Source organism: Simochromis diagramma, unplaced genomic scaffold (assembly GCF_900408965.1).
Source record: "Simochromis diagramma unplaced genomic scaffold, fSimDia1.1 OVJJ01000604.1, whole genome shotgun sequence".
In the NCBI taxonomy this organism is placed as follows: Eukaryota; Metazoa; Chordata; class Actinopteri; order Cichliformes; family Cichlidae; genus Simochromis; species Simochromis diagramma.
Genome location: NW_024387416.1, coordinates 4,749,793 through 4,762,840, shown reverse-complemented (window position 1 = coordinate 4,762,840; position 13,048 = coordinate 4,749,793). Strand labels below are relative to the sequence as shown.

The window sequence follows — 13,048 nt, the reverse complement described above, 5'->3', positions numbered from 1 at the left end:
CAAAGGCTCTTTGAGGAAGATTTTCCCCTCATACAGTCTCCTTCTGATATGTGTAATCCTCCTTCAGTTATGAATTTGCCTGGGAAAACCCCATTTTCATCTATTAAGCATTAACTGTGCTCTGACATTGTTTCTGTGAGTCAGTGAAATGGAGTAATGACCCGAGGATCCTACTGGTCATATGTGTGTGAAATGCCTGTGTGTATTTGCCATCTGTGTGTTTGTCTGTATATGTTGCTCTGTTGGCTAGCTCCCCTGCTTCACAGTGTTTGTTTCACGGGCTACTTTAACATTTTTGGGCTTTAGTTCAGACAGCCGTGTCTCACAGAACAAGGTGGAAGGACTGCATGTGTCCCTCAGCTACCTTAACTTCAGTCTGCAGACCCTCCAGCCATTTTTCTGATAGCTTTCGACCCTTTTTTTTTTTTTTTTTAAAACAAAAAAAGACGACTGCTAAATGTCTGACTGATTCCACCCATGCACGTGTTAAGGTGGCCCTTTTTGGCTGTATGTGGTTTTGTCTGCTCTATGTTGAAGTCTTGTTCTGTTGCATGCGTCGTTCAGCAGTCAGCTTGGGCTGTTCAGAACCTGGTTGGGAACGCTGGAGAGAAGGTACCGCTTCAACACGTAGACTGTACCCTGAGTGATGACTAGGCACCTTGTTTTTTCCAGAACATAATCTGTACCCTTAACTCTCATCCATTCCTGTTTGATACATCTAGTCTGAAATCTTTCTGAGTGACGTGTTCATAACAGTACTGCCATAAAGCAGGTTGGTGCTGAAACGTATATAGGGTAGGTGCAGACTACAATATGACCCTGAACCACCTTAGAATAAGCCTTTTCTCCACTACTTCACTTAATGTGCAATGAGAAGGAAAATAGGTTGAAACCAATTAGAATTATTAACCAGTCTGATGAAGTTTATCATCTTCAACTAAAACACTGGATACTGGTCCCTACTAATCTGCCTCATCCAGCTTTTCTCTCCTTGAATTTGCATCTGTGTGTGTGTGTGTGTGTGTGTGTGTGTGTGTGTGTTGGATACCTTTGATCTACTGGACAACATGATCACATCTACATCAAATTAAAGGACACCCTCGAGCTGTTTTTCGCTCGTCTCACTGGTGCTTTGAATGGAGCCCCTTCTTTGGTCTTTTTTCTTGATTTTGAAGCTGTCAGTGGGATTGTGCAGAACAGTTTGGTTTCTGTTGCACTTGAGAAACTGCATTTTTGATCAGCACCACCTGCTCTCATAAGAGCTCAGCAATCATTCGAGCTAGACTGTGATCATATCAGTTACTGGCAACAACTTTCAGCTGGTAGGCAACTGTTAAGATGGGCACCTGAAGCGTCCGAGCGGACTTGCTACATTGCCAATAAGTGTTCATTTTGTATTGCTGCTCTTCTGTGTTGGTGTTTATCTGTGTGTGTGTGCATGCATTTGTGCTTGTTTGTTGCCATCTGCTGCAGGCGTGCCGCAGCCACACACTGTCATGGAAGATGCACATCCCTACAAAGCAAATCCAGCCTTTTAGCTCAGTGACTGCAACCAGTCACTGAGCTAAAAGCGTTCTCGTGTGTGTCTGTGTGCGTGCATGTGCACGGGCCACTGACCTCATGTGGCTCTAAATACTGACTTGAGGGATTAGATGAAACACGACCTTGCGCTGAAGTTAACAGCACATCAGAAGGAGGTGATTTTTAATCTTTAACTGTTGGACTAATTTTATGTTCCTGTCCCACACTCTTCTCCACTGCAATCCTCTCTCTTCATCCCTTTTCTCTCCTCCTGCATCACCTCCCACACTTCACTTTCGTCTCCTTCATCCTTCTCTTTCCGCGTTTCCTTTATCTCCTCTCTTCTGTTGTCTCCTGTCCCATATCCATCACCATTCTTTTTCATTTTCACCTCCTCGTTCCCACCTCTTTACTTATCGCACCTTCAAACCTTTTCTTGCTCACAAAAAACGTTTCGCACTTCTTTCCTCCTCCTCATGACTACTTCTCCGCTGTCCTTCCTCTGTGTCGCCTTTTCTTTACCATCCTTCCTTCTCTTTTTCTCCTTCTTGTCTTTCCACCTTCTCTCCTGTAGTGCCCCGGCGCAGCGGGCACCCGGCGCCTCCCCTTCTGCCCACAACATCAGCAGCGCCGCCGTGTCAGACCGTACCAATTTCTCCAGAGGGGTGGGCATCCGCAGCACGTTCCACGCAGGTCAGCAGCGTAGTGCCCGGGACCAGCATGGCTCCGCCTACCCCGGCGGGCCTGCTTCTCCATCACTGTCGCATGGCAACAGCCAGGCCCGAAGAACACATGGCGCCACGGGGATTTTCAGCAAGTTCACATCCAAGTTTGTACGCAAGTGAGTAACGGGCGTAAGCCGCACACAAAAAGTAAACACTGGTTAGTTGATGTTTGATTCTGTAGCGTTAGAGAGGAAGGAAGGAAGGAAGTCGAAAAACCTGAAGTACAGGAGAGGACGTGTGGTAGAAGGAGGAAGCGTGGAGTTTGGTAAATGCAAAGCAGTTGTGATAACAGCTAGTCTCTTTATTATCCAGTTACCAGTGCAGTTTAAAGTCTATTGAGGTTTCAGCTTGAACCAGAAAATGACTAAGTTTCCATTACAAGTCGTTTTGATGTTCTCCGAGGAACATTGTACTCTGTGGCCGTATCATCACTGAGTACTTTTTTTTTTTTTAAAGGGGCTGGTCTCGTCTGTCACTAACCACGCGCTGATCTGTAACTGTGCTCAGAGCAGAAAGGGAGAGGAAGGGAACAGCTGTGCGTCCTCTATAATTTTGCTTGGAGCAGTGGTGACGGAGGAGTAATTTTGGTTGTGGTTCCAGTCTGGCCTAGTTTTCATCTCAGTCTTGTAGTGCAGGTTGCAGCAGCGAAGCCGCTGATCAGGGTACCTGATTGTAATAAAAGCCAGCACTGTTTATATTCGATATTTATAACTTTCTCTGGAAGTAAAGTGAACTTTTCCTGGCTGTCTAACTCTGCTGGGTAAATACAGGATACTGATTTTTACATTTGTCAAATAAATAAGTTTTAGTTTCAGGAGAATTTGATGTTGCTGATGTTAAAAAATGTTTAAGTAATCAAATAATGAGGCTAATGTGATCTAAAGTGTTGTTTTGATGGGTATTAAGGCATGTTTCCTACTTTAGCATTTCCAGCAGCAGGTCTGCGTATGTGGACTTTGGACCTGACTCCAAATGAACTGCACTGTCAGTGTTTGTCATATAGGAAGAAGAATAGCATTCTGAGTAAATAATGCAGATTTTAGTGGATTTATTATTGGTTTTATTGGTCTTAGAAGATTTGTTGACTGACTCATTCCAGTGAACTACCATAAACCACATGAACACAGTTGATTTCAAATGCATGGCCTGCAGGTTGTTTTACACTCGGCAAAGTTGATCAAGATGTTACATTTAAGATATCATATACTTAATAAGAGGAGTTTTTAATGTAGCTACCTCACAGTGAGAACAAATGCTAGAATGAGAGATGCTCAGGACAGGAAGTGAAAACCTCTGACAAAAGTGAGAAAAGTTCCAAGTGAGCAATGTGCCACAGCCACCATATAAGGTTTTTTTGTTCTTTTATCCTGCGTGTGTGTGTGTGTGTGTGTGTGTGTGTGTGTGTGTGTGTGTGAGGAGAGAATATGTTTGCTTGTATTTTTAGTTGTTTTTGTCTGCTTAAAAAATGATCATATGTGTAGCCTACGTGCATGGTGTAGAGTCTGTCTGTGTGTAGGGTACAGGCACAGCCACTCTCCAGGCCTCCCACTCAGAGATACTGTAGCTCCGTGGCGACAGTATCCATGGTTACACCGGAGATATCACTTTCCCCTCAACTATAAATACCGCTACTGGGGACACCTTGATACACATGCTCACACACACACAGACAGTTATGTGCCTGTAGCACAGCAGGCAGACAGATTGTGTTGCATTTGTACATTTTGACCAGTCTCTCTGTCTCTCTCACGCACACACACACACACACACACACACACACACACACACACACACACACACACGGTAAATCTGTGTGTTTTGTTACCGTATCATATAAGCTCCCTGGTCTGGAGAGCGATGGTTTGTCTGTGTTAAAGGAGATAAAAGTTGTTGCTTAACGTCTGCTTTTCTTTTTGTCATTTGTACATGTGTGATTTGTGTTTTTTATAGCAGCCGCTCTCTCGCCTTCTCTCTTTCTTTTTAAAGTTTTATCACATTTGAACTTTTCACCTCACAAACGCTTCTTTTCAGGATCATCCCGGACATCTTTGTGTAAGGGAGGGGAGTGTGTTCAGAGAGAGCCCGTTAAATCCCTCTGAGGTGTTTTTGTTCACACATTCACACCAATAAAGGGTACATCTAAACACGTTCAGATTGCACGTCGACAGCAGTGCAGTAACTTCTTCTTTTTGTTGTTGTTGTTGTCCTTCTTCTCTTTGTGTTAACTGTGGTGTTGTTTGCCGTTTCAATCCCAAGTGAGTCTGGACTGATTTTTCTTTTTTCTGTTGAAGTTGGCTCCTCAGAGGGCAGCTTTGTCTTTTACAAGAACGTCATTGATATATGCGTTTTACACATACGTTTTTTTTTCTCTTTCTTTATCCCTCTTTTGTTTTTGTAGAAATCTCTCGTTCAGGTTTCCGAGAAGGTAGGCAACATCCCCAACGTTAAATATAACCCCTTGATTTATATAAACACACGTCTCTTCTTTATATATATTTTACATATATATATGCATATATATATAAATACTTCCTCCCCTTTTTGGTGTTTCGTGCAGCTTTTTGTTGAGATCTTCCTTTTGTGCCTTGAGCCTTTATCTTTTCACCTTTTTGTTGTTTGTTTTTTTTGTTTCTCTGTGGTTTGGCCCCTTTGTTTTTTGAGCCTTCTGATTTTGAGTGCTGTGTTTTGGTCCATTTTCTTTCTCTTTTTAAAAATGTATTTCATTTTACTAACTCCCCTCCCTCACCCAGCCATCCACTCACTTAACTCACTCACTCCATCATCACGTGGCACATTAACACCTCACTCATCTTCCTCTTCGTCCCTCCATCGTCCCTCCCGCCCACCTCTACTTCATCCTCACCCCACATTTGTTTTCCAGTTAGATTGTGTGTGAGCTTGCATCTCCCTGTAGAGTCCCAGATTTAGGTCAAGCCTTAATGACGAATCCATCATCAAACTCATCCATTCCCTCATTTAACCCGTTCATAGCTTGAGGTGCCAGTCATGTTGGTACTCTGGATCGTATTAAAATGTAAAACTAGTGAGGCAATACTAAAACGTGTGATGTCGCTGACCACGGTTTACAATAAATAACTCGGTGTAGAAATAACAGAAGCACAGCAATAGAACCAGTAGTCTCTTTAAAGTGTGGCTAACCATTACCCCAGCTAACCAAACCATCACCCATTTCACCTTCCTGCTTTCATTAGTTTGGTCTCCGTAATCTGAATTGCCTTAGCCACGCAGGCTAAAGGTGTCCTGTTGTTAGATCCCAGTGGGGAGGTAGCTTGGAATAAGTCAGCATACGGTTGTAGTTGTGGACGAAGTCAGAGAGGAGGAGGAGAGGGCCCAGGAGGGACGGGGCTGCACTATTTCCTGGAGGCTGCACTCTTTCCACTCATTCATTGCTCTGTTCTCACTGTAGCACTGGCTCTCTAACAGCAGCAGAAACACAAGTGGATGGCTTTGACCTACAGTGGCTGGAAAAGAAGCTGTTTTTTTGTTTTTTAATGCTGTGAATATATAAACACAATTACATTTGTTTCACATGTACGCACACAGACACACTGAGCTCAGTGTGTCTGTGTGCGTACATTAAGATAAAAACACACACCTTATTTCCATGTCCATCTACATATTTAGTGTAAATGAAAGACACGTGTTGACACATTTTACATTTCTGTATGTACACAACCAGACTGGACATGTCTCCTGATTAGTGTGTTGGATGATTTTAACCAGCAGGTCTTAGAGTGGACCATTGCTCCACCTGCTGGCTTAAAGCTGTTACTTTATTATCACGGTGATATTATTGTAGCTGTGTTTTCTCTAAGCTGTTTAGTGACTCTAAAAATATTTCAAATTGAAAATGTAATAGTAGAAAATGTCTAACTATAGGGTGAAATCTAAAGCCACTGCTAAACACATGACTACATAGTAGTCACATATTTCCAGTGATTATCATACCTGTATGTTGGGACTGAGTAAGCTGTTTTTAAAATCAATGAATCATCTGATCAGTCTTTTGTTTTCCCTTCCACGAGAAAACAAAAGACTGATCACGGTCACGGTGTTCCTACTCTGGGAGCCATTTTGCATCCCTTCATATCAAGTTAAATGCCAATGGGATGCAAAATGGCACAATGACTTTACATTGTTACAGAATTCCTCATCTACAGTTTGTTTGGGGTCTCCCCACACCCCACGCTCCTCCTCGTCATTTCCACTGTGCTATATTTTTAACCATGGCTTCTTTTGCAGAAGGTATTTGACATGGTGTTTCTGGTCATTCTTTTTTTTTTTCCCCCCCCATTTCCTTTTCAATAATGTAAAACAAGAATTTTGTCTTTGTCCGAAACAAGCTGAATTGCAAATCATGTGTTGAATTTTTCCATGTTTGTGTCACTTTCCTGGCATCGTCTGCACGTGTTTGGCTGTTGTCTGTGTTTTTCTGTTTGTCGTCTGCTTTTCTTGCTTTAGTCTCGTTTGTGTGCGTTCGTTGTTGTTTGCAGGTGTGAGAGAGGATGTGTGTGCATATGTCGAATGTTAGATGGGCTGCAAGTTCATGTGTTGTTTACAGGGAGTGTGTGTTCGCGTGTGTGTGTGTGTGAGAGAGAGGTAAACAGCTTTCGTGTAGATCAAGTGTTACTAATACAGGTTTTAACGCAGTGCTGGGATTATTAATGCTCCTAACCTCCTCCTAGCAACAGGACTCGCCCTCACCATGCCGACCATTCTCTTCCAAACCATTCCGTTTGGGATCTAAACAGTTCCACTTCATGATGTGTTCCTAACTTTCCATGTTTGTTGGATTCCACTCCACTCCAAAGTGTTACACCAGTTACCCCACCGTTCCATTTTGTGAAAGTCCATGCTGTTCCATACTCTTCAAATTACCCCCTTTCTGGTCCACAGTGAGCCGTTCCATTTGTGTCTAGCTATTTCATTCGGACTCGCTTCATTCTTAATTTATTTCGACTCGTAAACATTTTCTCATCCATCCCAGAGCGACTTGAACCAGTTCCTTAAATTCCACCTTATAACTTTGGGTGTTTTCTAGGTGGAGTTTTCTAATATTAAAACAGGTTGAACAAGTCCATAGTGACGCATTGAATCTTTTGTTGTCGTTGGGTTGTTGTTTTTTTTAGTGTTAGTAAATACATGTTAATGTTGGCAGCAGCAGATGGCTTCCCCTACATGAGCGAGGTTCTTCCACATGTTTCTTCCTGTTAAAAGGGAGTTTTTCCTTCCCACTGTCTGACTGTTGGGGATTTCTGTCTTATTGTAGGGTCTGTACCTTACATTATACAACTATTTATATTGGCAACTGCTGTTTTGATTTGGCGTTGTTTAGATAAGCTGAATTGAACTTGTTAAATTCCACTGAGTGGTGGTACTATGATAGTGTTTGCTCACAGTGGACTGGTATTACCTGGAACACCTGCCACAGCAGTGCATTGTGGGCTGTGGAGTGCTCAGACTTTTAGGCAGTTGGAGTGGAATTCAATATTTGGCACACACTTGAAGTGGTTGGCTTGGAAGGTTGAGGCGGGCATGGTGAGCGGCGTGACTGTGTTCAGCCAGCTGGTTTCCTGTCTGTGTAAGAGCCCACTTGTTGCCATAAGCCCTTAAAAAAATATAAAGACTAAACTTGTGTTGATTTTTTTTTTTTTTCGAGGGGTCCATATGAGGGAGAGGGTGATGATGAGGGGAGCAGGTGAGATACAGAACAAACAAAAAAACTCCCACAAACCTCCCAGACGCTACCGAACCGCCTGCCAATCAGTAGAGTGGAAGAAATGAGTAGATGATCTGAGCTTGTTGTGAATGGTGGGGGCCGGGGTAAGGGGCGAGCTGTGGATGTGTAATTAGTTGGTGATGGTGGTAACGGTTTAACCAATCAGGGGATGGGAGATGAGAGGTGAATGGTAGCATCTTAGAGACTGAGAGTGATGGTGCGGAGGGTGATGCTGCATGGTGGTGCCTGTGTGTGAAGGGAAAATCAGAATCCAAGCGCCCCTGATGTGCGTTTGTGTGCTCGCACACCCGAAACGCAAACGCGCACTCGGGCCTGATCGACCCGCGTGCTGCCCGGCGAGTCGCGTGCACAAACGCACACAGGGGTGCTCAAATTTTTCTTTTTGTCTTCATTCATTTCCACAATCCTCATTATTTCCTTCCTCTGCATTCCTCCTCCTCCCACCTTTTTGTCTCTGCTCTTTAAATAATTCTGATTTCTCACTTTTATCCTCATTTTCTCTCTTTGCTTATGCCCATCCTTCCTCCTTTTCCTGCCTTCTCCCCTTCCTTCCTTTTCTCCACCCCTCTTGCCCCTCCCCCATCTGTCCCTCTGGCCTCTCTTTTCCCTTTTATCTTTCCTCCTCTCTCGCACTATCTCCTCCTCCTCCACCCTCCCATCGCTCCACACAGGCCTGTGCTGACCAGTACTGTAGACAAGTCCGAGAAGACGTCCGGTGGTTTGTCCTCCTCTTCTAACAACGATGAGAACAACTCGTCTCCAGGATCTGGAAACACTGGTGGGTTCATAACAATTTGACTCTTCTCAACTCAGTTTTGGTCATTTTATATGTGACAGATACACAACACAGCAATGGAGGACATCTAGGCGATAGTATACCAGGGTGGTGTTTTTTCTGCTGCGGCTTCCCTTTTTGCAAAGGTTCAAAAATGGCAGGTTTGATATTTCTGAAGGAGACAAGCTCATGACTCAGAGTGATGCCATTGAGTGGCCAATCGGCGGCATGCTCTCTGTTTACATCACATTTTCAGATCAACTCGGCTCGCTTGGAACCCTGATCGAGCAGGAACTAAAGTACCTGGTACCAGGTGCTACCACTTAATGGAAAACCCTAAAAACAGAGTCCAGACAAGCTGAGTAGGTACTCTTGGAAAAGGGCTATAAGAGAAACTCTACTTTTGGCCACTAGAGAGCGCTGTTGAGATCAGATATGGCAGATTCGATAAGTAGCTACATTTCCTGAAAATTGATCATCTCCAGGATTTTAAAGTTTCCTCATTCAGGCACACTAAATCCACCTCTGGTGCTGTTGAGGTCAGCATTTTGTTTTTAGACAATCGTCTTAACCCTGGAGAAACCATGGGGTCAAATTTGACCCCATGGTTTCCCTAGAAAACCAATGGGGTTGGCTCTGACCCCATGGGTTCTCCAGGGTTAGTGAGGTTTTAAATTGGACATTATTGCTTTCTCCTCTCACTGTTCTTCTCCACTCCTCCAGGTGGCACTGGCACCCCTCCCGCCATCTCCAGCCAGAAGGACCCCGTCAAGCCGCGCTCGCTGCGCTTCACCTGGTCCATGAAGACCACGTCGTCCATGGAGCCCACGGAGATGATGCGCGAGATCCGCAAGGTGCTCGACTCCAACAGCTGCGAGTACGAGCTGCGCGAGCGCTACATGCTGCTGTGCATGTCCGGGAAACCGGCGCACGACGACTTCGTCCAGTGGGAAATGGAGGTGTGCAAGCTGCCGCGACTCTCCCTGAACGGCGTGCGCTTCAAGCGGATCTCGGGCACGTCCATCGCCTTCAAGAACATTGCCTCAAAGATCGCCAACGAGCTCAAACTGTGAGCGCAGAGGAGCAGCGAAGAAGAGATGCAAGGGTGAAGGATGAGGGCGAGAGGAGTGATGATGCTGTAGGTTGGGTTAGGACGTAAGCTAAGGGGTGGGATCACTTTAAAAACGACACGATTGTTACGTCAGGTCTGACGTCGGGCTGCCAGTTCTGAGACTAGAAAACTTTTTTTTTTTTTTTCCCTAGAAGTTTTGTTCCATAAGTTCCCCGAGGCGCTCGGATTAGAGAACCGGAGCCGAATTCCTCTGAGTTGTGAAGAACTTACAGGCCGGTCTTCTTCTTCTCCACCCCCCTGTAGGGTGAGGGGTTTCTGTCACGTTCTACTTAGACGTTCCACTCTTCTGCATGTCCGATCTTCTTCTTCTCTGTTTTTTAGGAGGCACACTTTGACCACTCCTATCATTTCTTCCTGCTATTTATTCCGTTTTCTCTGCACGGTTCTGATGCCAGAACGGGACAGGGTGGGGTGGGGTGGGGTCAGGCGGGTGGATGGGAGATCAAAGCAAACAGAGGGATGCTGTGGGGGGGGGGATCTTTGCTCTGAATGATTGACAGAAAGTTCAGAATGGATCGTGGAGCCTTATTTTGCTGGAAAACTCAAAAGAAGTTTTGCTCTGATTCTCCTCCAAACCTGAGTGGACTAGAGCCTGAGCCAGAACACACACAAACACACACACACACGGATTTTGGATGGACAAACTCTGCTGTTAAAGATTAAAGGACACCCCCCCCCCCCCCCCCCCCCCACACACACACACACACACACACACACACACACACACACACACACACACACACACACACAAAGAAAAATCTAATCCATCCACCTCCCTCCTGCCCTCACACACTCTTCGCTGTCTCTTCCTCCGCCTTCAGACTGAAGTCAGCACAAGCACATCCATCTTCTCACCTTTTCACTCCCTTTCTCCCCCCCCTTATGTTTTTTTTTTTTTTTTTTTTATAAATATTAAATCTTTCACACAGTCACGTCCGAGGAGGTCAGTTGATCCTGCGGGCTGCAGCTTTGTAAGTCCGTACTTTTAGTTCTGTTTTGTTTTTTTTAAACTGAATTTCTTTATTGGCTTTTAAAGAGTTGTGCACTGGAAAAAGATCAGCATCTTATTAGAGGGGAGGACTGATGATGATGGAATTTTTCTTTTCATTTTAAAGTTGCCTTTCTTTTGAAGAATCAAATCTGGGCGTTTGTTTTCATTGCCATTTGTCAGCACATAAACGCTCAGATGATTTCTGGTTTCCTGTGGTTTCCTTTGGTACCTCTTGGTTGGCATCACGCCTTCATATCCAGAATGTCAACCCAGTACCGACGCATTTCTACGCCCCCCGCCCCAGCCCGGTGTTCCCAAAGAGCAGACACACAAGTCGTGGTTGTTGGTATGTGTGCGAGACTGTTGTAAGAGATCACTGGAAAAACTAAAAAGCAACAAAAACGATTAAGGACGACATTGACGAAGAATGGTGAATTATTTTCTTCTACTTTTGATTTGATAATATATTTTTGTGTCGTCGAGTTTGTACAGATTTGGGGCGCAGTGAAGGCTCACTGTCAGATCGCATCATCGCTGCCTTTTTTTTTAGTTTTATTTTTTTGTCTCCCCCCCCTCCCAAAGTATAAGCGCACCTTCAACACACGGACAAACCCAGCCCCCCTCCTCCTCTCCGGTGCAGGACATGTTGATGTATTTAATGATGTTGATGGTGGTGGTGTTGACGACTACTGCTCGTTCGTTTTTGGCCTTCTTTTATTTTATTTTAATTCGTTTTCTTTTTTTTTTTTATATAAAGGACTCGTTGGTCCAGAGTAGTTTGGAGCAGAGAGAGAGGAAAAAGGAAGGGGGAAAAAAAGCAGGAAAGACTTCTCAGAGCACACGTTCACTCTCGAAACCACAAGCAGAAGAAGTCACTTCCTTTAACTCGTTTTCTCGTTGCGTTTGATGCTCCGGTTTTGTCAGTGCAGAAAAAGAAACCACACACAGAGAGACACACACACACACACGCACGGACAGACGCAGGGGTCGGAGTAAGGCTGGTGCCCGTCAGCTGGTTGTACCTAACTGAACACTTTTCCTTCTTTCTCTCACAATGACACACTGTCGTTTTATTTTTTTATTTTAATTTTATTGTTTTAGTTCTTTCAGTTTTTAATACGTCAGATTTTCCTTTTAAAACGTTGATCATTGTATTAAGGTGCTGGGTATTGGATTCTAATTATTCTGGCTGTTGCTGTTATATTATCTCTTTCAGGGTTGATTTTATTTGACATTATTTCGTTTTACATTGCTGTAATTTACATTGATTTAAATGTGTTTTGAGCGAACTGTAACTGTAGTGGTGGGTTTTTTGGGGGGTTGGGAGGGGGTGATCAACTCCTGAAAAATGTATTATTTGTTTTGTTTTTTTGTTTCTTTTCTTTTTTTGTGCAAAGACAAAATGATGAAAAATTACAATGATAGTAATAAAAACAATGATATAATGATAGCCTGACTCTGAAAATCCATTATATGAGCAGCAGTTGAGGTTTAGTGTAGTAGCCGCTGTGAATCTTTGTCACATCACCTGAGCAGATGTTTGTGTTCAAACTTGGGCAAGTGGATGTTGTACAGGAGTGAGACGTGTCTCCCCCCCCCCCCCCCTTTCGGCTCTTCCCAACGTGACCTAATCTTGGTTTTCATTATGATTTTTATCAAAGCTTTGAAGTTAAAGTTTGCATATTTATCAGAATATGCTTTGTTTTCTTTCTCGTTCTGCAGAAAGTCACAGAGGTCAAGCTCAGCAGGCTGGTGTCTGCAGCCCTGCATGTGATGAATGCAGGTGATCCAACCTGTTAGAACTAAACAAAGGGTTTTGATGATTTGGCATTACGAAGTCATGAAACTCCCCTGCAGCACTTTGGCCACTTTATTACATACACCTTGGATGTCCTTTTGCTTTCAGAGCTGCCTCAGTTCTTCGTGGCACACTCCATATTCCAGTGATTAGATGGCAGACTTTCTGCACTTGTGTCTTGATGGGATTCTCCAATTGCACCACATCCAAAAGGGGGTGGGAAAACTGTGGTAAAAAGGATTTGCATAGTCAGCAACCACACTCAGGTAGCCTCTTGATCCTAAGGGGCCCAAAAATGTGCCAAGGGAACGTCCCGTGCACCATGTCACCACCAGGAGGGTGGGA

General features: G+C 44.2%; 1 protein-coding gene across 7 annotated transcripts in view; it reads left to right on the top strand.

Moving 5' to 3' along the window:
* The window catches only part of mark2b (MAP/microtubule affinity-regulating kinase 2b), a 50,005-nt gene extending 39,404 nt beyond the window's left edge, over positions 1-10,601 (top strand). For 4 of the 7 annotated variants that reach the window (XM_040012434.1, XM_040012435.1, XM_040012438.1 and 1 more), the window contains 5 exons: positions 2,096-2,362; positions 4,645-4,671; positions 7,927-7,965; positions 8,679-8,785; positions 9,506-10,601. In XM_040012434.1, the coding sequence (XP_039868368.1) occupies positions 2,096-2,362; positions 4,645-4,671; positions 7,927-7,965; positions 8,679-8,785; positions 9,506-9,855 (790 nt within the window). In that variant the 3' untranslated portion in view covers positions 9,856-10,601. The remainder of the gene's footprint in view (positions 1-2,095; positions 2,363-4,644; positions 4,672-7,926; positions 7,966-8,678; positions 8,786-9,505) is intronic. The other 3 variants (XM_040012436.1, XM_040012439.1, XM_040012440.1) reach the window with 3 other exon arrangements.
* The last annotated feature ends 2,447 nt before the right edge of the window (positions 10,602-13,048 follow it).